Below are 22,496 nucleotides of genomic sequence, written 5' to 3' on the forward strand. Positions count from 1 at the left end.
GCTGTGGGGGTGAAGGCCGTGCTAATTGGCCACTTGCCTCACCACTGGCTTTTAAACAATCAGTTGTATTCTCTGCCCGGCAGGAAGCAGCAGGCCCATCAAGGCTCTGGGCTCCCTCTTTGTTCTGACTTTATGGCATTTTATGCCACAATGAGAAACACTGTGCACTCCGTGGGAGCCCATTGTGCCAGGCTGCAAGGCTGTGGGCTCCCATGCAGAAGGGCTGGTGCTCTTCCCCCAGGAGAAGAGAGGCTTTGTGGCAGGTGGGAGGACAAAACAAGGGGTGCCAGACACTGTTACTGGGGCAACTGCTGGCCAGTGTGGAGGCAGCTGTGACTCCTGGGTCCCTGTCACCCGCAGGCCAGACTGAGGGCTGGAGAAGGATGGATTTTCTTCTAAGGAGCCATCCCGGTTACCTGGTAAGTTCTATGTCAGGACGGTGCTAACGCCTTCCCTCCCAGCTGCCCAGGCGGCCTCATCCCACCTCATCCTGCCTCAGCCCACCTCTAGACTCCGGCCAGATGACCGCATCCATGTGCCAGGCAGCTTTCAGTCCTCCGGGAAATGCCATCTGGGTGAGTAGGGAAGTTTTCCCAGATGAGGGCCAAGCCTGCGCCTCAGATATTGTGGGTAGATTTGGTTCTTGGAGGCAAGAGTTTGGGGGTTTGTAGAAACAGTGTGAATGGGAAGACCTGGAGAAAGTCCCTGTGGTCTCATGCACAAGGAGGCCAGTGGAGTGTCAGAGCTCCTTGGAGACCCTGCCTGCCTCCAAGGCCAGCCTCTGCTCCCCTGCCCCTCCCCCACCATGAGTTTTCTACAGGTGGAAGTCTCCCCACAGGTGAAATGTTAATGCAGCATCCCTGGGGCAGAAGAATGACTGCGCTAGCTCCAGATCACTGTCCTGATCCCAGCAAGGCCTGGGGTCCCTCTACCCTTTGCCTTTCAGCCCATGGACAGAGGTCCTTTCTCCTATTTTACCTAGTTTATCGAAGTAGGCATTTAAGGGGCATAGGGCAGGCAGAGAGAGGAATTCAGGGTACAGTACCGTTCATTGGGGAAACAGGGAGCAGGTATAGACAAAACCTATCACTAAGAGGAAGCCCAAGACGGGACTTTGGGGGTGCAGACCCTGAATAGTGGAGCATCCCACTTGGGGACTGAAAGGGGGAGAGGTGAGGGAAGGCAAGTCTGTTTAGCTTCACCTCACAGGACCGCCCTGTGTCCCTTCCCATCTCCAGGGCCCCCACAGGGGTCCCCTTCACCTGCCCCATTGCAGCAGCAGCTGGCTGGTTTCTTCTCCCTCCAGCCCATCCTCCGTGTAGCTGCTCCAGTTTTCACTCAAAAATGCAAATCTCCTGGCCTGCCCATCTCAGGCCGGAAACCTTCAGTGGCCTCCCAGAGCTGCACACAAACGCTCCACATCCTGCTTCCTGCCTCCACCTCCACACTCCCTTCCCACCGGCTCCAGCCACACTCAACTCCTTGACTCTCTCAATAGGCAGGTCCTCACTCCTCTAAGCCTTTGCCTCTCCTTCTGCATGGAACGCCCTTTCCCTCACCACCACCCTTTGTCTGCTTGCTAAACTCTCCAAGATTTGGTTCAAACTATCACCTCCTCAGCAGATCAGGTGACCAGAGCAGGAGTGGAAGCAGCCTTGCTACCAGGCGCTCCAAGCCTTGAGAAAGCTGATGGCAAAGAGTACAACCCAACCAGATTAAAAGTAAGGCCTCTGAAATGTTAGTTTGGGTCTCTGAAGACCCTGCCTGGACAGTCTGTCCTGAAGGAGTGGAAGGAAGGGGTGACCTCACTGCTCTGTGCTCTTCCCCATCTGGCTCCATCTTCTGTCATAACACAAGGCACATTTTTTGATACTCTTGATTACATGTTTGTCTCTCTTTAGACTCAGAGTCCCTTGTAGGTAAGGAGTATCTTAATCATCTTTGTAGTCTCAGAATCTAGTTTAGAACCTGGCACATATTAGGCACACGCAGAAAATCTTTGAATAAATATATCTATACCATGAACCTGAGAGTGTTCCTTTACCTAGAATACTATTCTCTCCACAAATTTGGACTATCACTTTCTCCAAAACATAACTCAAGATTCACTTCCTGGAGAAGCAGGTTTTGGTTTAATAGTTCGTTGATTTAGGCATCAAAGGTTAATGAACACCTACTATGTGCCAGGCATTTTCTATGCCCTGGAGGGTGGTGGGGTACAAAGAGAGATAAGAGTTCCAAGTCCAAGTTGCCTGTGACCCCCTCTGTCCCCAACCCTTAGCAGACCATGTCTTCATTTCCCAGTTATTTCGCATTTTTGTAATCACTCCATGCTCCTGGCATTCACATTGTCTGGGACATGGTCAACGAGTATGATTCACTGTATGCCCAGCATCATGACACAGGTGTAGAAGGCCCAGCTTTGCTTTCAGGTAGCTCACAACCTCGCTAAGGAGACAAACTGTTTGTTTATGGGATCACTGGACATGCCAGGAAGTCCCAGCCAGGGAAGATCTTGTGTTGTCAGTTCATAGCCTCTGGGAATTCACTGGGTCCACTGGTTCTCTTGATCCAAGTGCTACTTTCCAGTTACTTCTCGTCTTTATAAATATGTGAGTCTTCTCTTCCAACTTGTTCAGAGGCTTCTCAAAGAATGGGACAGCATGGCATCGTGTCTTGTAGCCACTTTCCCGGATCCCCATCTCAGCACCTGATACAGGCCAGGGCATGAATGAATGAGTGAATGAGTGATTGTCATCATGGGCAAACATTCATCACCAAGTGTCCTAATGAGACACAACCAAGGAGCCCGATGTGAATGGTTTCTCCAGTTCTGATAGGGAGAGAGAAGTGTTTGTTGTTTGTTTTCCCAACACAGTGCCTCTTTTTTTTTTGCTGTTATCCTCAGATTCTAAGTGTTTTCTACAAGAAGATACTGAGACTCAAATCCAGAAGAGCATGAATTTGACAAAAGCCATTTGTTTTCCTGCTTCCATTTGGGTCCGTCTTCGCTGGCTATCTGTACTGGTTATCGCTTGGTGGGTTTAGTGCGTGAGGCCTATTTCAGGGTTTCTCAAATTAAAGGTAAGCTTTAAGAGTGTTGCCCAGTCTTTCCTGCTTCCTCCCGACTTGGTGCCCAGAGTGTTCCCGGTGTCACTTACTCCTTCTCTGGGATAGTTTTACCAGAAACTTCTTTAGACCTAGTGCTTTAGGGCCTTGGTTTCCACCCATTGGCTTGTGCTGCATGTTGCTTGCTCTGCAGTCCCAGAGGCCAGCGTTGCTTACATTAGCTTGCTGACGTCATGGCCATCTGTAACCTGTATCAAACCCTGGGCGCTTTGAAGTTCAATGTGCAATAAAAAGTTCATTAAAAAAGATGGGGAATCATGAAAATAAGGTTATGGAAATGTTAACAAAGGATCATTTCCTGCTTCCTGTACATTTTTCCCTTTTTTTTTTTTATGTATTTCTCTGAGGAATTTATGTCACCATTAAAACTATGGAAGAGTTAAAGGAAGGACAGGCCTGGGTCAAAAAGAGGGTGAGATTCCTGCGGAGATATCTTGGCCAAGACCCAGCCTGTTCTCTTAATTGAGAGCTTGGGGTCTAAGTGGAGAATTTATGCCAGAAAAAAAAGTAGGGACAAATCTTGAATTCTTAGGACTTTTGAACCCAGCATTTTCCATAGGGATGGCTCTAAATGGATGCCAGCAGCTTGCTATCATTGCAAGGTCTGCGACAATGTCAGGAAGCTGTGAAATCACTGGGCTCCAGCCTCCGGGCAGCGACCGGTGCTGGCAGGTGCCTCCTATCCACCGGAGGAAGAAGAGAGAGACGTGAAGAAAGACGGGAAGCAGGAGGCAGAGAAGAGAAAGTCAAGAGAAAGAGAGGTACCTGGGATAGGGAGGCAGAGTCACTAGAACTGCCTTGCGGCTTGCCCGCTGCCACACTGGCTTGCTTGCCAGTCCTGACCTCCTGATGTGGGCAGGGGTCGAGTTTCAAGGCTGAAGGGGTGTTAAACACTAGAAGCATCAGTCCTTGGCATGGTGTTAAGATAAGGTAAGGGGGGAGGGTACCCTTGTCCTACCAGTGAGTGCCCTTTCCTGGCCTGGCTGCAGACAGGCATTTTGCCAAGAGGCAAGTCCCTTGGGGCTCTGCGTTCTGACTCGACAGTGGCCGAATGTACATTGTGGTGGACTTTGCTGGGGCCAGGATCCAGTTAGTGGAAGAGCCAGGCTTCTCTCCCCAAACTACCTGGCCTCCTGGAAGGCTCCTGGTTCTCTTTGTTAAAGGAAAGGCAGCCACAGATGATGATCCCTGGTAAACATATTGTCACTTCCCTAATGACAAAGGGAACCCCCATCAGCACCTTTGTTTCTTGGCATTCACCACACAGATGCTGAAATCACAAACTCTGGGAAGCAAAGCAAAACAAACAGTTCTCCTCAAAGGGAGGCCCCTGTTTTTCCAGGACCCTCCATGCTTGGGCAGTAGGCATGCCCATCCATGCATGCACAGTCCCAGCAGCTTTGCTGACTTTTGTTTTGGGGGGCAAATATCCCTAGAGACTCCCTTGCTTATATGACCATTAATGGCCACTTAATTACTACTCATGTTTAATAGTAAGCTATTGTGTGATTATCACTTTTTCAGCCAGAAGGCTACTGTGAGCACACTTACCCAGTGTATACACTATATCATAGTCCTGATGATGACAGTGCCATATCCTAGCAAGTGACCATGAAGACCTCAACAGATTGCACACGTAATAAACAACACTGCAAGGTCAGGGCAGGGGGAGGGGTACTGCTGCCTGATGGGCCGCATCAGAGCCAGACTCACCCTCTCTCTTGCAACTCGGTTGTAATTGAGTCTCATGAGTTCTGCAAACCTCTGCTCGTAGAGGTGAAGCAGCAGCACCAGGTACAAACCTGAATTCATCAGCTCATTTTGTGCCTAAATATGGAAAAGAGACTTTTAAGTTCATTTATAAAATATTCGTGATCTAAATCATGGGGTGGAGGGAGGAAAAAAAGGATAAAGAATCAACAAAAACAATAAATAAACAACAACAAAAATATCACAGGGTGCAGGGTGGCAAGGGTACCAGGTGGCAAGACAACAGGGACAACAGCCTGTCCTTGGGGATCAGAGGATGGAGCAAGAGGGGATTCAGGGTAGAAGCTAGGCTGTCATTCTGGAATTCTTTACTACCTACTGGAGGATGCCCTGGAAAGGCTCCATGCTCCAGGCTCAGTCCCATGCTGTGAACATTTATTGGGCAGTTACATGTCAAAGCCTTGAGCTGGGTGTTGTGGGGAACCTGAGGCAAAAGGTCCCCGCAACCTGCTGGGAGCCCATCTAGCCCCAGCTGGAGGTGTCACATGCTACAGTGGAGACGCACAGGGGAAGAGAGGTTTACTGACACAGGGAAGGCCTCTTGGATGATCCTTAAAGGATGGGAGGGCCTTTGGTTGGCTCTGAAGGTTGGTGAGGGCCTTCCAAACTGAGGCACGGAATGCCAGAAAGGCACAGGGGAGGAGGGAGCAGAGCATGTGTTGGGCAACATTCCCTACTCACTAGCGTGGCTAGAGTATATGGGGAAGGTGTTTGCTTTGGATTTAAAAAATATTTTTGGCATGAGCTGGGGAGATGGGAAGGTGGGACCTGTCAGGCCAGGAGTCTGGATGTCATGCTGTGTGTGTATGTGTGTGTGTGTGTGTGTAGCCAGTGGCCTCTGAGCAGAGGAGTAAACATAATGAGATGTGTGTCTTAGGAAGGCAAACTTTTCTTAGGGAGAATTTGGAACACAGACACCACAGGGCATATTATTTTCCTAGATCCCTCGTCTGTCCAGAGAAGAGGCCCCAGGCTTTAGGTCTGTATGTTTCTCTATCTGTAATTGGGCTTAATGATGGTCTCACCAGGGGCCCCCCAACCCTGGCTGGTCTATTATTTAACTCCCAGACAGTGAGCGTGTGCCTGGCGGAGTCCTAGATGGACTGTGAATCTCAGGGCCTTGGCTCATCTCTTTCTCATTTGGTCAGTTAGCTTGTTTTGTGCTTCTGTTTTGAATGCCCCCCTCTCACCATCCACAGGCTGTGTCCACAGCTTCTTTTCCAGCTGTCACAATGTCACCTCTTTGCAGAAGCCTCCCCGATTTGTTCTAATCACTTCTTCACTCCCTGATTGCTAACTCTTGCTTTTGTATACCGCATCTTGCCCCTGTTAATATTTTTGCTTTTTCTTGGTGGGTGGGTTGTGTTTTATTTTTCTCACTGGTGCTTGCAACATAAGGAGGTACCCAGGGAGGATGTGGCTGTCTGGCTGCTGACAGCTCCTGTGTCCTTAGCTCCTTGGCAGCAGTCTTCTCCAAGGCCTCACCCTGGGGACCCTTCCTAGACCTTCAATAAATTAGGAGCCATTAGCAATAACTCCTCCCCATCGGCTGCTTTGTTTCCCCACCCGGCTTCCTATCGAATGCCCACGGGTAAAGGATGGGGCTTGGGAAGCCTCTGGGAGACTCTGCATCACCCTGGGGAGAGGTCAGAAGTGTGACTGTTTCCCCAGGATAACTGAAGCTCAGACCTGACCCAGGGGCCGCCTCAGTGCTTTTCCCTTCCTTCCCATTCCATCCAGGGCAGCTCAGGAAGCTAGTGCAGGACACACCTCTTCCAGGATGAAATGGCTGCCAGGAAAGGTGCACTGATTTTTTAAAAGACATTTATTTATTTATTTATTTATTTATTTATTTATTTATTTATTCATTCATTCATTCATTCATTCACTCACTCACTCACTCACTTATTCATTCACAAGAGACAGAGAGAGGCAGAGACATAGGTAGAGGGAGAAGCAGGCTCCCTGTGGGGAGTCTGATGGAGGACTCGATTCCAGGACCCGGGATCATGCCGTGAGCCGAAGGCAGATGTTCAACCACTGAGACACCCAGGTGTCCCAAGGTGTCCAAATTGAGCAAGGATCGATGCGTTCTTCCTTCTGAGTTGGGTCCAACTCTGGATCTTGCCCACTGGTCCCAAGGTCATGGCTAAATGCCTCTCTGCCCTCCTAAGGCTCTAGTCAACTGTCCTTAGCAATAGGAGGCCCATCCTATTTTTAAACTTTGGCCACGTTTTCTGTGCTCTTCTGACCTTGGTCTAGAGCAGGCAGAGAGGAAGTCGCTTGTTTTCACTTTTTTTCTAATCGCCTCCTCCCACCTTCCCCCTGAGTCTGTGCCTCCTTGGCAACCTGTCTCGGAAGCCTTCCTAACCCACCCTTCAGCTTCTCCCCACACACCGAGGCTTGTCCCTCATTGGCTTTTCTCGCTGGCGCTGGCGGTGGCCTCTTGCGAGCTGCCACTGGTGTTCCGTCCAGCACTCTCTTCGCCAGTAAGCCTTGATGCTCAGAGACACTCTGATGCATGATGGCAAATCAATCAGCTAGAAAATGGCTTGGAACTATCGGGTTTGTCAAAGCATTCAGGGAAATCATTTACTTTTTATGACTCAATAAAGCCCGGAGGCATGCAGATGGGAAAATATCCACTAATGTTTTCTGCAGATAATTTGAAAAGTCACTTCTAGCAGATTGTGTCTCTTCTCTGGTCTGTGGGAGGGAACCTGTCACGCGGCGCCATAAATCTCAGCGGCCAGGCTCCTTGATGTGTGCCCTTTTGCAGAGCTTGTGATGCTGCATAGAGGGGCTGGGCTGCCCAATCAGAGAATGTGTTTGCTAGTGAACTCAGAGTCGGCTCATGCTCTGAGCCACAAGTGGGAGGGACTTGTTAGAGACTTCCAGAGCATTTGTTTGGCAAGGGCAAAATGAGCTAGGTTTTGGGAGTGTCCTTGACCCTCCTTCCCTGATCTGCCATGGGGGGCATTGGCACCCATGATGCAGTGTAGGTGGGGGGTGGGAAGGGCGGGGAGGCTTGTGAGGGAGCGGGCTTGTGAAGCCATGGACAGGAGCCCTGGAGCACGCAGGCTGCCTGCCAGATGTTTTTCTTTCTGTTCTCTTGCCCCCCGCCCCACTTCGTTTCGTTAATATTCATTTTGGCCAAGAGATTTGCTACCTATGGAAATTCTCAATAGAATCCACTCAAAAGAAGCAGACAGCCTGGCTGAATGTTCTATCAAGTCTTCAAATGTGTTCAAGAGATGCTCCCGGGTGTGAGGGTGATTAGGTGGCTGCATGTGTCCAAGGACATCTGTCCGTGGCTGAGATGGAGCAAAGCCAGGCCTGTGCCTCAGAGCAATGACAGCCAGAGGCCCGCTGAGACCCTCCTCTGCTGCAGGGCAAAGCTGGCAGAAGCACATCTTCGTCACGCAGTGGGCCTGGGCCCCCGGAATGGGCAGCCTGGGGGTCATCGAGCACTAAGACTTCAGGCAGAGTTTTAACTGTACATGGCCAAAGTGACTCCATTTATAAAAAGGGAACAGTAACCTTTATCAGGCCTGTTTCCCCAAGGTGTTAGAGCAAAATGAGCTAATATGTGGGGGTGTGGTATTTTGCAAAACAAAAATAGCCAAGAAGAGGCAAGAATGAAAGATAGGATGCAGGGCAAGGACCACATGTGTCTCGTTTGCTCCTGTGCTCCTCGTGGCTGGCTCAGCACCTGGTATACAGTATGTGCTCAACAAATGTATGTACAGATGACAGAATGACAAAAAATGTGTAACTTTAGCCCAGATAGTGGCCCATTCAGTCATGACTTTGACTCTAGTGACTTCCATTTGAATGTGCATCAGAATTACAGAAAGGGACTTTTAAAACATAGCTCCTGGGCACCACCTCTCCCCCTCCCCCAGATTTTGATCCAGTGGGTCTGGGGTGGGGCCAGAGAATGTGTGTTTCTAACAAGTCTCCAAGTGATGCTGATGCTACTCAACTGGGGGCCACCCATCGTTGAGAACAGCTGCCCTAAACCAAGCATCAGCAATTAGTAGTCAATCAGCTGAATCTGGCCTGAGGATGCGCTCTGGTTGGAAGGAAGGAAGGACGGAAAGAAGGAAGGAAGGATGAACATGAACTTCTTCAGCTGCAGAGAGTACTCTCCGTTTTGCCTGCATTGCCACCACTATGTTGTAATGACTCTCGTAGGATTCCGACCATTTGCAACCTGCCTGGCCTCAAAGGCATTTAGGTGTACAATCTGTGATCTCCACTGTTCCTCAGCCTGCTTTCTCCTGGCCCATTTTGGAATTTGGAATATTACTTTGAGCTCTTCCTTGCCACTCAAAACTGAGTGCCCTGACCAGAATCAAGGATGAGGCCTACTTCCCAGTTAAGGAGCATGCACCCAGGACTCATCCTTCCTGCAGCACTCACAGTGGGTATGGATGCCTGGTGGGCTTAATTTTTGGGCATCTTTGAGTCAGGAAGGAGGGAGGGTTGAGCTGCCACAAGCCCTGACAAGCCTAGGATTGGACCACCAGGTGCCAGCAGCCCCAAAGTGCTGAGCCCCATAGTGCTTGGGACCCCCCAGCTGTTTCTACCTCATGGGGCCACTCTGCACACCGCCTGTAAGAGGTCCTAATATAGCAGCTGGAAGCCTACTAATAAGCCTTGGCCCTGTGGGGCCTACAGAAACCACCCCAGTGTCTGAGAGATGGGGGATAATCAGATTTCAATGTTAGGGCCTATGGTCAGCATTCACTCTCCCCCGACTCCAATACATTGAGCCAAACCAGGGAAACACTCTGGGCTGAGCCCCTCCACACCCTCGAAGCCATTGACCATGCTGATTCAACATCCAATGGGCATGACTGCAGTCTGGATCAGATTTTGAGTCAGGTGTCTGTTCCTAATGTCTCAGATTTTGCCCTCCAGGGCACATGGATAGAGGGCTCCCTCCTCTTTTTCCTTCCTGGTCTTAAACGTCTCTTCCTCATGGAAGCTTCTCTGGTCCTGAGAGTTGGTCAGATCTCTTTGTGATGGCACATCCCTCATTCTCATCCTTTGGGGGTACTGGGGGTACCCTCACCATGTTCTTCCCATGAGAAGGAAGTGACTGCGTTGGTCTTGGGCACCTAGGTATCTCCAGCATAGTATCTGATATACAATAGGCACTCAATATGTGTTTTTAAAGTTAAACTCTTGGGCAGCTCAGGTGGCTCAGCAGTTTAGCGCTGCCTTCAGCCGAGGGCATGATTCTGGAGACCCAGGATCGAATCCCGTGTCAGGCTCCCTGCATGGAGCCTGCTTCTCCCTCTGCCTGTCTGCATCTCTGTGTGTGTGTGTGTGTGTGTCTCTCATTAATAAATAAATAAAATCTTTTAAAAAATAAAAGTTAAACTCTTATGTGTATTTTGATACCTGGCCCCATCCCAGATCAATTAAGTCAGAATCTCTGAGGCCCAGTACCGGGGCATGAGTACTTTAATAGCAAAAACAAAACAAAACAAAAAAAGACACTCAGCTAAATGTTAATTTTAATTATAACAGGTTTTTATGTGTTTTTGATTTTTATAATCAAGGAAAAGCAAAAACGAACCAACCAACCTAAGTGAGAAAAATGCATAAGAGAATAAGTGAGTGAGTGAGTTAGCAAGTTAATTGAGGTTAAGTGAGACCTGGACTGAGTGGAAGTCAGTTCTAGACTTTTTTTGGTTTTGTCTCTTTCTTTGAATATGTCTTTTTTTGGCACCAGCTACCCAGCTTCTCAACAAGAGAACCTGTTTAACAGGAGTGAACAGCACGGAGCGTTGGCTAAGGTGGCCCAGAGGACTGAGGTTTGGGAGTCGGGAAGGGCCCAGGCCTCAGAAGCCCAGGTAGACACATCAGCTCCAAGGCCAATCCAAAGGACCTCCCCGCTGGGGATGAGCCATTGATTCCATCCTCCATGTCTTTGTGTTAACAACAGTTATGGAGTGCCTGCGTGGCTCGGTGGTTGAGCTTCTGCCTTTGGCTCCGGCTGTGGTCCCAGGGTCCTGGGATCAAGTTCCACATCAGGCTCCCCACATGGAGCCTGCTTCTCCCTCTGCCTATATCTTTGCCTCTCTCTGTCTCTCATGAATAAATAAGTAAAATCTTTAAAACAAATACACCAACTACAGTTACTTCCGCCTTGCTTCATGGAGAGTTTCTGAACTTGTCCAAGTCTTGCTTCCCTACTGTCTCAGGTTTAAACTCACTGTTAGCAAACAGACCGTGGTAAATTCACAGTGGGCCATGGGAGTAGTCAGAACCGTGTAAAAGGGTGAGCCCTCCACTGTTTCCCATCAGCGGGTAAATGTCACTTGTTGGTTCTTGGGACTGTTGTTCTCTCACCAGGGTGGGTCTGTCAATCTAGCTTCTCCCTGTGATTATAATGAAGGGCATTTTCCAAAGGCTTTGATGGCCTGTCAGGTTCTTATAGAAACTAGTGTAAACTCCTTTTTGCCTCCATGGAGAGTGATTATGTGCTGGATGTCTTCCACGTTCCCCCGAGCCCCCTTCCACCCTGCTCTGTGGCCTAGAGGCTGATCTCAATGGACTGCGTTAACCAGCCCCCTCGTTCTCTGGCTTCTCACTGGGTTTGGGCAATGGGAGGCCCTGGCAGGAGACCAGAGGGCGGAAGGAGAGAGAGGCTGGGGTGGTTGCCCAACTTGTTCTCTCTCCGCGGGGCAGTGGCAAGGCTCTACCGAAGGTCACAGGTTGTCAATGACTCTCCTGTAACTACAGGCCTCCCCTTCCCGGTGATTGCCCCAGCCCCTGTCACTTCAGGCCTCAGAATGGTCACGGTGCCAGTCCCAAGAGGCTTTGTCCCACCTTGTTGATTTCTTTTCCCGCCCACTCGGGGCCTTTGTTCAGCTCTCCTCACTCACCCCTGCTGAGGGAGCCACCATCTCCTCTGCCTAGATCCTGGCCGACATGGTTCCTCTCACGGTTCCTGTTAGGATGTGCTAGTGGCCACTTCTCTCAGCTGGAGGAAGCTGTGAAGCCGAGGTTATGAGTCTTACCCCTGCGTGGACTGGTTGGCTTTTTTCACTAATGGGCTCTAGCCTGGTCCTGGTGCACTTATCTTCCTTTTTTGAGTCCAGAGAGATTGGGCATCCCTGGGGTCTGTCACATGGCGGTTCTCATTCCCTGAGCACCTTTCTCTCCACAGGCATCGGATTAGAGGATATACTCAAGTTTTTCCCTACATCTCATGCTGCCGGGGAGCAATGATCTCCTACTTCCCACAGGCGAGAGAAAGGAGAGTCAGAGAGTTTGTGTAGTTTCACACAGCAACTTTGGGGACGGGAACGAGATTCAGATGCACACTTTAGCAAAATGGGTGTGCTGTTCCATGGGGCACGCTGCCTCTGGCTACTGGAGTGCAAACATTGTAGTATAGCTGGAAAAATGTGCCAGTAGTGAGTCAATTCTACAAATACCATGGGTAAACCCAACAGGGCCCTGTGGCAGCATCTTCACAGAGGGCGAACAATGCAGAGATGCTTGGAACCAACAGGTGTCTTTTTAAATTTTTTTTTTTAACTTTTATTTATTTATGATAGTCACAGAGAGAGAGAGAGAGAGAGGGAGGGAGGCAGAGACACAGGCAGAGGGAGAAGCAGGCTCCATGCACCGGGAGCCCGACGTGGGATTCGATCCCGGGTCTCCAGGATCACGCCCTGGGCCAAAGGCAGGCGCCAAACCGCTGCGCCACCCAGGGATCCCCCAACAGGTGTCTTTACTAGATAAGGCATTGCCCTGGGCTGTCCCGTGTTGGTGATGTCTGCAGACCATTCTGGTAGGATGCCACAGAACCTGGCCATGTCTGGACGTGTCCTTCCAGGGCAGTCCTAGGGGCTCTATTTCCTGAAATAATCTTTGAGATGACCACATGGAAGCTGTTTGCACCCTAGCTGGTACCCTGACCGCAGGCGCCCACGGGGCCCGGTTCCTCTCAGCAGCGTGACTCCAGAAGCACTTCTGTTTCTCCTCTCAGTGCCTGGGGTTGTGACCGAGTGATTCAAAACCCTCGGGCCTCAAAACGGATGGACTTGAAGTACATTTATTTCTCAGGAAATTCTTTCTTCCTTTCCTTTCCCCCTCCCTTCCTTTCCACTTCCTAATGCCCAACCTCTTCAATGCTGGTGTGGCATTATCCCCCATTGTATCATATTCCTTGGTTGTGCTGGTCAAGTCTTTCATTCTCATCAATAGTTTATTCTTTGGTCTAGCAGCCTTAGGATTTTATCTTTTTAAAAAAAGATTTTATGTATTTATTCATGAGAGAAAGGCAAAGACATAGGCAGAGAGAGAAGCAGGCTCCCTGCAAGGGAGCCCAATGCAGGACTCTATCCCAGGACTCAGGGATCATGATCTGAGCTGAAGGCAGACACTCAACCACTGAGCCACCCAGGTGCCCCAACCTTAGGATTTTCAAAAGGTAACTAGACAATTGCCCAGACCCACATGTGGCATTTTGACTCAGCTGTGCTTTAGGTCTGGACACAAGCTAAAGATCTGAAAGCCAAAGTGACTCCTCTGAAGAATGATTATTTATGTACTTATTTATTTGCCTACTTATATACATATAGTAGGCTCCACACCCAGCATGGAGCCCAACATGGGGCTGAACTCAATGATTCTGAGATCAAGACTTGAGCTGAGATGAAGAGTTAAATGCTTAATTGACAGAGCCACCCAGACACCCAATACATCTTGAGTGGAAGTAGTCACTTGTTCATTAGCCATAAGGGACTTATGGCTTCCATGTTAGGCATTGTAGTTTTTTTGTTTTTAATTTATGATAGTCACACAGAGAGAAAGAGAGGCAGAGACACAGGCAGAGGGAGAAGCAGGCTCCATGCACCAGGAGCCCGACTTGGGATTCGATCTTGGGTCTCCAGGATCGCGCCCTGGGCCAAAGGCAGGCGCCAAACCGCTGCGCCACCCAGGGATCCCTAGCATTGTAGTTCTAAATAAAGGATTGTTTGCCTGATAACAATTAACTATTATTCTGAGCCTGAATCACCTGCCCACCTATGGTTAACTTTTCACGGCATTAGAATTGCAAACCAGGGGTACCTGGGTAGCTCAGTTGGTTAAGCATCTGCCTTTGGCTCAGGTGGTGATCCCAGGGTCCTGGGATCGAGCCCCGAGTGGGGCTCTCTGCTCCTCCCACTGCTTAAGGGAGCACACATACTCTCGCTCTCTCATAAATACATAACATCTCTAGGGGATCCCTGGTTGGCTTAGCGGTTTGGCGCCTGCCTTTGGCCCAGGGTGCGATCCTGGAGTCCCGGGATCGAGTCCCATGTCGGGCTCCTGGCGTGGAGCCTGCTTCTCCCTCCTCCTGTGTCCCTGCCTCTCTCTCTCTATGTCTATCATAAGTAAATAAATAAATATTTAATAAATAAATAACATCTCCAAAAAAAAAAAAGAATTGCAATCTAAATACCCCAGGAGAATTAATTCACCGGGTATTAAAAAGCACACACTAGGTGCTAACGACTTTTTTATTAACCTTGAGTAAAGCGATTTATTAACCTAGAGTTACTTGATATGTAAATTGTGGACCATTTCCTTCAAGACCCTGATTTTTTCCCCCTTTTGCTATTTTATATTCTGCAAATCTGGGTGTGGAGCTTGCCAGACTATTCCTGTTTCTGTGTCCAGTCAGTTATTGTGGCTTCCTACTTTTATCCCTAACGATAGTGGGACCTCAACCCTGGGGGCTAAGACCTTTGAACACCCCTACCCATCCTGGCACTGTGGGCTGACGTAACAGCACACCTTCTTGGAGAAGTGAGCTTAGGGGACACTCCTAGACTCATCCCGTGCACAGGCCTTCTATAGTCTTATCAGGGAAAGCCTTTCTTCCAGCCTTGTGCCTCTAATGGACTTTGCCTTCGGAGATAGTGGTGTGAGCCTCTCTTACCCGGGATTGCTGGTGCTTCTGATAGAAGTCGGTCACGTTAAAATCATCCAGGTCAACCAGCAGGCCTTGCTTACACATCTCACAAGTTTTCACAGCACCTAGATCTGCTCCTTAAATTAAAGAATTCTTTGTTACATATAACCCTGGGTCTTTATGTGTTGACACTCTGGTCTCTTTGTGTTGACATTTTGGGAACGAACTCATGTGTATTATGAATTCTGAGTTTTAGCGACTTTTTTTTTTTTTTTAAGTCAGCCATCTTCTGTAGAAAAGAAGAAAAAAAGCCCACTGCAACAAAGGAAAATTTTGAGATCTGGAAAATTTCCTTCATAATCATTTTCATTATTTTGCAAGCTTCATATAAGTGAAATTCCCAGGACTTTTAAATAACAGGTCTTGCTTTCTGTTTAAATATAAACATACTGGTTCATAAAATTGGAATCGCTACATGGAGGCTGAGTCTGTAACACAGGTGGTTGCCAAAAAGAGTGAATATTGTCCTCTGTTATTGCTCTATTTTTTTTTTTGGACAGATCTAACACAGATCCAAGCAAATAAATATACGGGGACCAAATTGATGGCAGAAGCTATTCTCAGCTGTGGTTTAAAAATCTGCCTTTACTCTCACCCAGGTGACTTCCCACCTAAGAGAGCAAGGGAGCCAGGGGCCATGTGTGGGAACTAACCCAGTAGTATCTGCGGCCAGCACCTGAGAAGGAGCTCAGCCTCATCTGGGAAAAGAAATTTCCTTTGTTACAGTGGGCTTTTTTTCTTTTCTTTTCTTTTTTTTAAAACATGCATTCTAGATCGGCACTTTTCCTCTGCTTGTCCTAGTCCTCAAAGCAAAACTGAAAGATGCAGGAACTGTGCTGTGTTGAAGCAAACGTTGTGTTCTGTGTCTTTTCCCCTCGCCTAGGAGCTTCACTTTTGCTAAGGATGTGCCACTGTTTAGTTTATGCGTTAGAGAAACAGGACTGATTAGCTAACACATTTATTTGGTAAAGATAGGGCTTGTGCAGCTTTAGACTTCAATTCTACTTTCTACTTTGCTTCACTGGGGGACATAAAGAAAGAGTAAATAATAGAGAACTTCAAGAGACAAGGATAAACGGTAATCTCATGTCTGCGTGTTGTTTGCTTGTTTTTTCTCTCTTTTTTTTAGAGCCATTCTATAATACTTTAGGATTCTGAGTGTCCCTTGTGTCTTCCGATCTGATCCCACTCAGCACACCCCTACTGACATTGGCGTTTACAAGCATTTAGCAGGGCTTCCATTACACATTTCATGAGCGATTTTTTTCCTGTGTTAAATGTTTAATTGGCCCAAATTTGTAGTAAGTTAAAACATTGCATGGTAGGGCAGCCCAGGTGGTTCAGTGGTTTATCGCCACCTTCAGTCCAGGGTGTGATCCTGGAGACCTGGGATCAAGTCCCAGGTCAGGCTCCCTGCATGGAGCCTGCTTCTCCCTCCGCCTCTCTCTCTGTCTCTCATGAATAAATAAATAAAATCTTTTTTTTTTAAATAAAACATTGCATGGCAGGATCATTAGCAGCCGAGGTCCCCTTGTTTTTACCCTGTCTGCAGGACTGAGCACCCAGCACACTACATGGAGATGTGTTTCAGCAGCTTGGGAGGGGGTGTAGGTTTCTCCTGCCCGGGAAGATGCTCATGGGGGGAAAAGGGACCAGGGAGGACACAGTTGGTCTGATCATCCCACTATTCATTCCTCTCTCTCTCTCTCTCTCTCTCTCTCTCCAGGGGGCGCAGCCATATGCTGTGGGGTTGGGATGAAGCTCTTAAGTCTCCCTGGGCTGCCTGGAAGAGTGATAATCAAGGAGGAGAATGTAGAAGAGGAGAGAAAAAGGATCTAGGCTATGGGGTAAAAGGTTTTCAAAGAGATGTGTCTGAAAGGCACAGTGGCTATTTGTTACTGAGTTATTGCATTGCTGTTTCCTGTTTTGTTTTTCAAGTTGCCTTTCTTCCCAAAACCAAGTTTTAAAGGAACCCCCCGATTCTCTGCCAAAAAAATGCCAGCTGACCTACTACCCATGTGGCCGTATTTAGGTTATAACCTCCCCAGGGAGCTGAGAAAGGGCTGTATATCCAGTTACAAGATCTGCAAAAGACAGAGCTGACAAAGCCAGCCCATGGAAATATCCTTATCTAAGATGGTTCTAGAAAATTAGATCAGGGCTCTCTTCCTGCTCCTCTTGCAAAAAATGCAGCTTTGCATAGTTTCTTAGATGACATCCTTCTTCCCCCATAAATAAAAGGAAGCCAACCAGTTTTTGCCAGGTGTCCATTAGTTGGCATGGCTTGCTGTGCACTTGCTGAGGTTTGACCATTGACCTATTTTAGTTTCCTTCCTCCTGGGAAGGCACCTTAGCCTCTCTGCTCAGGTGCAGGTGGGGGAGGATCCACAAGCACATTCCAGGATTCTTCTCTCAGACTTGGAAAGCAAATTCCTCTCCCTCCCATAATTTAAAGGCAGCATTTCATCCTGCTGCTTTCCACTGGGGCGGTGAGCAGGAGCCCCTGGGTTCAGGGGCATAGTTCTCCCAGCCATGGCTCACGGGGCAGAGGGAGATGTCATCAAGGCTCTGCATCCCACACCAGGCGTCTCATTGATTATAAGTCGAGGCATGTTCCCATGCTTCCTTCCCTGCCTACCTGATGTTATTTTCACTTTCAGCCACTTTTTCAGGCACTCCTGATGAACGAACCGTAGGCTGCCCACACAGCCACAGGGCTCCAGGAGGGGGTTGGTTGGGGAACCCCCGGCTATCTGACAGATGCGACACAAGTCTCCATCTTCCTCCTCCGAGTCCTCCTGCAGGAGACTAAATGGAAAACAAGCCCTGATGACCAAGGGTCTGCACGGTTGCAGGTTCTGCAAACTACAGCTACACATACCATTTCCCAGGGCATTAAAGGGGGAGGCCCTGCCAGGGCTCCCCAGGATCACCCACTGCTCCCTCCAACCCTCCGAAAGTTCTTCCAGGTGCATGGGATCCTGTTATCGGGCTCCTCAGCAGTGACTGACTCATGGGAGCTGCCCATGAGAATGGCCACTGCCACTGGAAAACCAGAGGCCAAAGATGGGGCTACAGAGGAAAACCAGAGGAAAAACTGGGAGCCCCTCTCCCAGGCACAGCCATTGTGTAGGAGTTGGTAGTACACCGTGTTGGTAAGTGCACAGAGTCTACGGGCAGAGGGCCTGTGTTTGAGGTCTGCCTCTGAGACTTGTGAGCTTGATGACTCTAGACAAATTACTTAAACTTCTTGGGTTTTCCTCATGTATAAAGCCATGTGATGATGATACCTCCGCCACCTACCTGACTGAGCTGTGGGCCGGATGCCATGATGGCAGTGCAACTGTTCTGCAGATTGTAAAGAGCATCTAGTGCCTGGGGAAGCATTTGCACAAAAAGATCACTCAATGGAGGTTGGTTGGGATGGGGATGAACCAATGAACCTAGTCATGAACTCACCAATAGCATAACACTTGGCCAAAAAATTATGCCAACATTCCAGAAGGTAAGCTGCTGGAATCTGATGCAGATGGAATTATGAAAATGTAAGCAAATATGTTTGTGTTTAATAAATAATGAGTGAAGACTAGCCTGTTGATGGTCATGTAAGGAGTCTCTTAAGAAGCCTAAGACTTATTCTTTAGAATCCTCATGGACTGAGGACTGTCTGGTAAAGGAAAGGAAACTGACTAGAGACTAAAATCAAAGAAGGGGAAAAAATGGGCATTGCTCTGGAATAGAAGTATGTGCTCCATTTTTTCAAAGACCTTTCTCCCCAGGAAAGGGAAGTCAGTGAAGAGGAACAGAATTATAGTTTTCCATTATGGGCACAAACAAAAGAAGAGATACATTTTTCAAAGACTCAGTATTTCCAAGATGTCAGTTTTCCCCCAGAATCATCTGTAGATTCAACACAGTTTCAGTGAAAGTCCCAATAAGCTGATTCTGAAACATATATAGTCAAAGACTCTTTTTAAAATATTTATTTATTTATTGTTTAAGATTTTATTTATTTATTTGAGACAGTGAGAGAGCTTGAGCAGGGGGAGGGACAGAGGGAGAGGGAGAAGCAGACTTCCCACTGAGCAGGGAGCCCAATGTGTGACTTGATCCCAAGACCCCAAGATCATGACCTGACCTGAAGGCAGCAGGTTAATCAAGTGAGCCACCCAGGTGCCCCTATAGTCAAGGACTCTTTAGGAACAAAATGGGGAGGGAGGCTTTGTGCCACTGGCTACCGAAATATACAAAAGCCACAGAGAGTAAGATGATGTGGTATTGGATTAGGAAAAAACAAAAAAGAACAGGCCAGAATAGAGAGCTCTGAAACAAACATGGTCATTTATAGTTATATGACAGACATGACTCTTTTTTTTTTTTTAAGATTTTATTTATTTATTCATGAGAGACGCAGAGAGAGAGGCAGAGACACAGGCAGAGGGAGAAGCAGGCTCCATGCAAGGAGCCCAATGCAGGACTTGATCCCAGGACCCCATGATCACGCCCTGAGCGAAAGGCAGATGCTCAACTGCTGAGCTACCCAGGTGTCCCCAGACATGACTCTTCAGTTTAGCGGGGAAAGATCCTGGGACAGTTTTGCATTCATCATGCATAACCTCACACCACATATTAAACCTCACTTCACATTCAAGTCCAAAACTCATTTCATACTCTTAAGTGTGCAAAGTAACACTATGGAGATTTTACAAAGTATAGGAGGACTATCATAATGACCCTAAGTTGGAAAGGATTTCTTCATCGAGACAAGAAGATACAAATCACAATCCATAAAGAAGATGAATTCATTTGACTTCATTAAAATTAAGAATTTATTTTTATTTATTTTTTTAAGAATTTATTTTCATTAAAAGATATCAAGAAAGAGAAAAGACAAACTACAAATTGCAAAAAGATATTTCCAACACATAACTGTTAAAGGATTAGATCAGTGACTGGAATGTATAAGGGACTCCTAAAACAAGAGAGAAATATTCTAAAGGAAAAATGGACAAAAGATATAAATGAGTATTTTACAAAAGAGGAAACACAAATGGTCATTTGACATTTAAAAGAGCACATAAAATGCCTAAACTCATTAACAGTCAATGAAATTAAATGTAAATTAAGGCCACAATATCATTTGGTTCACATTAGGCAAAATTTTGAAAAGCCAATCAATGTAAGTGCTGGCAAGGATGCACAACAGTATATATTACTAGTGAGACAGTACACTCATTATTTAGCATGGTGGAAGGTGTGCTACCCTTTAGCTCAGCAATCCCACCCCAAGATAAATATCCCAGAGAACTCTTCCCATGTGCACCAGGAGGCATTTGCAAGAATGTTTATTTGGCACTTTTTGCAGAAAACAGCAGAGAACCCCAATGCCCATCAACAGGAAAATGCCAAATTGTGGTATATTCATACAATGGAATACTCTGTAGTCGTGAAAGTGAACAAGATAAAGCCAAAAATATCAACAAGGATGCCTCTTGCTAATGATGCTAGGGGGAAAAGCAAATTGCGGAAGAATAGATATTCCATTTCTACAGAGTTCAGAAATAGGGGTAATATTTCTACAGAATTAAAAAGTATGCACAACATATTGTTAGGAATATATATAAATATATATCCCTACGGGGAAGCCAGAAAGCAAAACACTTCCAACAACAACAAAATAAAAGAAGGGGCACCTGGCTGGCACAGTTGGAAGAGTGACTCTTGATCTTGGGGTTGTGAGTTAGAGCCCCACATTGGGTGTAGAGATTACTTAAAATAAATAAATAAATTTTAAAAAGTTAAAAGCAGGGGATCCCTGGGTGGCTCAGTGGTTTAGCACCACCTTCAGCCCAGGGTGTGATCCTGGAGTCCCAGGTCGGGCTTCCTGCATGGAGCCTGCTTCTGCCTCTCTCTCTCTCTCTCTCTCTCTCTCTCTCTCTCCCTGTGTCTCTCATGAATGAATAAATAAAAATTAAAAAAAATAAAAATAAAAAGTTAAAAGCATAAGAATGACACTTGCAATGCAAGAATGGTTTCCTGGGGGCAGAAGGGGTTAGGAGGGTGTAGATGAGGGAGGAAAATGAAATAGGGTGGGTGAGGGGCTCAAGAGCTCCAGTAAAGTTCTGTTAGCTGGAAGGTAGGCACAGGGATATTTGGGTTTTGTTTTATTTAGAGTGCTCTAATTATTTGTATGCATTAAAGTAACTAACCAAGGGAAAATTTTTCTCAAAGTGTGGCTTTGAGAAATGGGCTTGAAATATTGAAATGAGGCATATTATAAAATATGAGCCAATGTTTACTAAAAATTGCATTTATATGCAAAGATAAAGGCAGGAAATGAAATTTTTTGTAGTGCTTATCTCTGGATTATAGGATTACAGGTGATTTTTCCTTTAAGTTTATATTTTCCATATTTCCTAAAGTGAACATTTTTGAGATAATAAAAGCATAAGGTTTATTATATATAGAGAAAAAGGGTGTCTGATAAAGTACACAACTCATAGCTATTTAATGCATTGCCACACTGAGAAGTGGATGAATTTTTAAAAGAAATCATTTTTAGCCCAAAGGCATCACTTTGGGATGGTGGAAGTCTAGACTCCTGACCAGCGGGTCTCAAGCTATATTTCTGGGTAGGTATAGATGGGTGTGTGTGAGGCCTTTTGGCCCTTCACCATGAGTCAGTGTGCTGGTAACTTGCATAATATGGAAAAGAAAAGGTCCTGCCAACAGGAAAGTTACTCATTCTTGCAGTTGGATAATAGATCTAGAGGAGTAGTCGGGGGTGCATCCTGTGTCCTGTCTTAGCCTCCTGCATTCTCATTCATTGCCATGGAATTTTTCCACTTGTGAATGAATATCAACTGGGCAATTAACGGCCCAAATGAGCAGTACTAACATACAGAAGGAAGGCTTGCATTCAAAGAATCCATTTCTAGATCCGTAAGCCAACACTAGGGAGTGGTAACACCCATCATAAAGGAAAGGGTCAAATCCTTGACATGGTGTCTAATGATGGCTTTACACGGTATCAAATTTTGTAGTTGTGAAATATCCCCAAATCACCTTACAAGACAGTGAAGATCAAAGAAACAGGTGATCCACAAAAAAAGATCTTATTTCTCTCCCATGCAAGAGAAAGAAGACAGAAAATGGAAGCAGTAGTTACCCCAGCACAGTGGCCCTGCAGAGAACCCAGGTAACCATGGTAACTGGTTGGGACTGGTCTTTTGGTTGGAAAGATTCAAATTCTAGAACTGTTGGTTGGATTTGCACAAAGTACCATGAGAGAGAGCTAGTGAATTTCAAGTGTGGAGTGGTTCACTCTCTGGGGAGATAGCAGCCTTTTTGTAAAAAATCCTGGTTCCTAATTGCTGGTGAGAAGAGTTAGCCCTTTGTAGCAGTCAAAAACCCCTTATGTCTAGCAAACTTTCCTTCCTTAAAGTTATGGTATTCAAGGAAAAAACACTTTGAGAATCTTGAAGAGACTGAACCAGAACATCAAAGTTTTCCTCATACACAAATATTTTATGAGCAACAAAATAGACAATTTCCTCCATATAAGCAATCATTTAAATGCCAAAGAAGGGCCTATCTATGATTTAAAGTTCCC

At 46.9% G+C, this 22,496-nt stretch overlaps 1 protein-coding gene and 1 long non-coding RNA gene across 2 annotated transcripts in view; one reads left to right on the plus strand and one right to left on the minus strand.

Annotated features, from left to right (window-relative positions):
* The window catches only part of MARCHF10 (membrane associated ring-CH-type finger 10), an 83,925-nt gene that overhangs the window by 388 nt on the left and 61,041 nt on the right, over nucleotides 1-22,496 (minus strand). Inside the window, 3 exon segments of the mRNA XM_041726223.1 lie at nucleotides 4,843-4,956; nucleotides 14,852-14,961; nucleotides 17,523-17,692. Coding sequence (XP_041582157.1) covers nucleotides 4,843-4,956; nucleotides 14,852-14,961; nucleotides 17,523-17,692 — 394 coding nt within the window.
* Nucleotides 339-17,951, plus strand: LOC121473659. Its single transcript, XR_005983187.1, has 4 exons — nucleotides 339-419; nucleotides 2,909-3,084; nucleotides 16,611-16,731; nucleotides 17,545-17,951. It is a non-coding gene; the product is annotated as an uncharacterized LOC121473659 (long non-coding RNA).

Source organism: Vulpes lagopus, chromosome 12 (assembly GCF_018345385.1).
Source record: "Vulpes lagopus strain Blue_001 chromosome 12, ASM1834538v1, whole genome shotgun sequence".
NCBI classification, from domain to species: Eukaryota; Metazoa; Chordata; class Mammalia; order Carnivora; family Canidae; genus Vulpes; species Vulpes lagopus.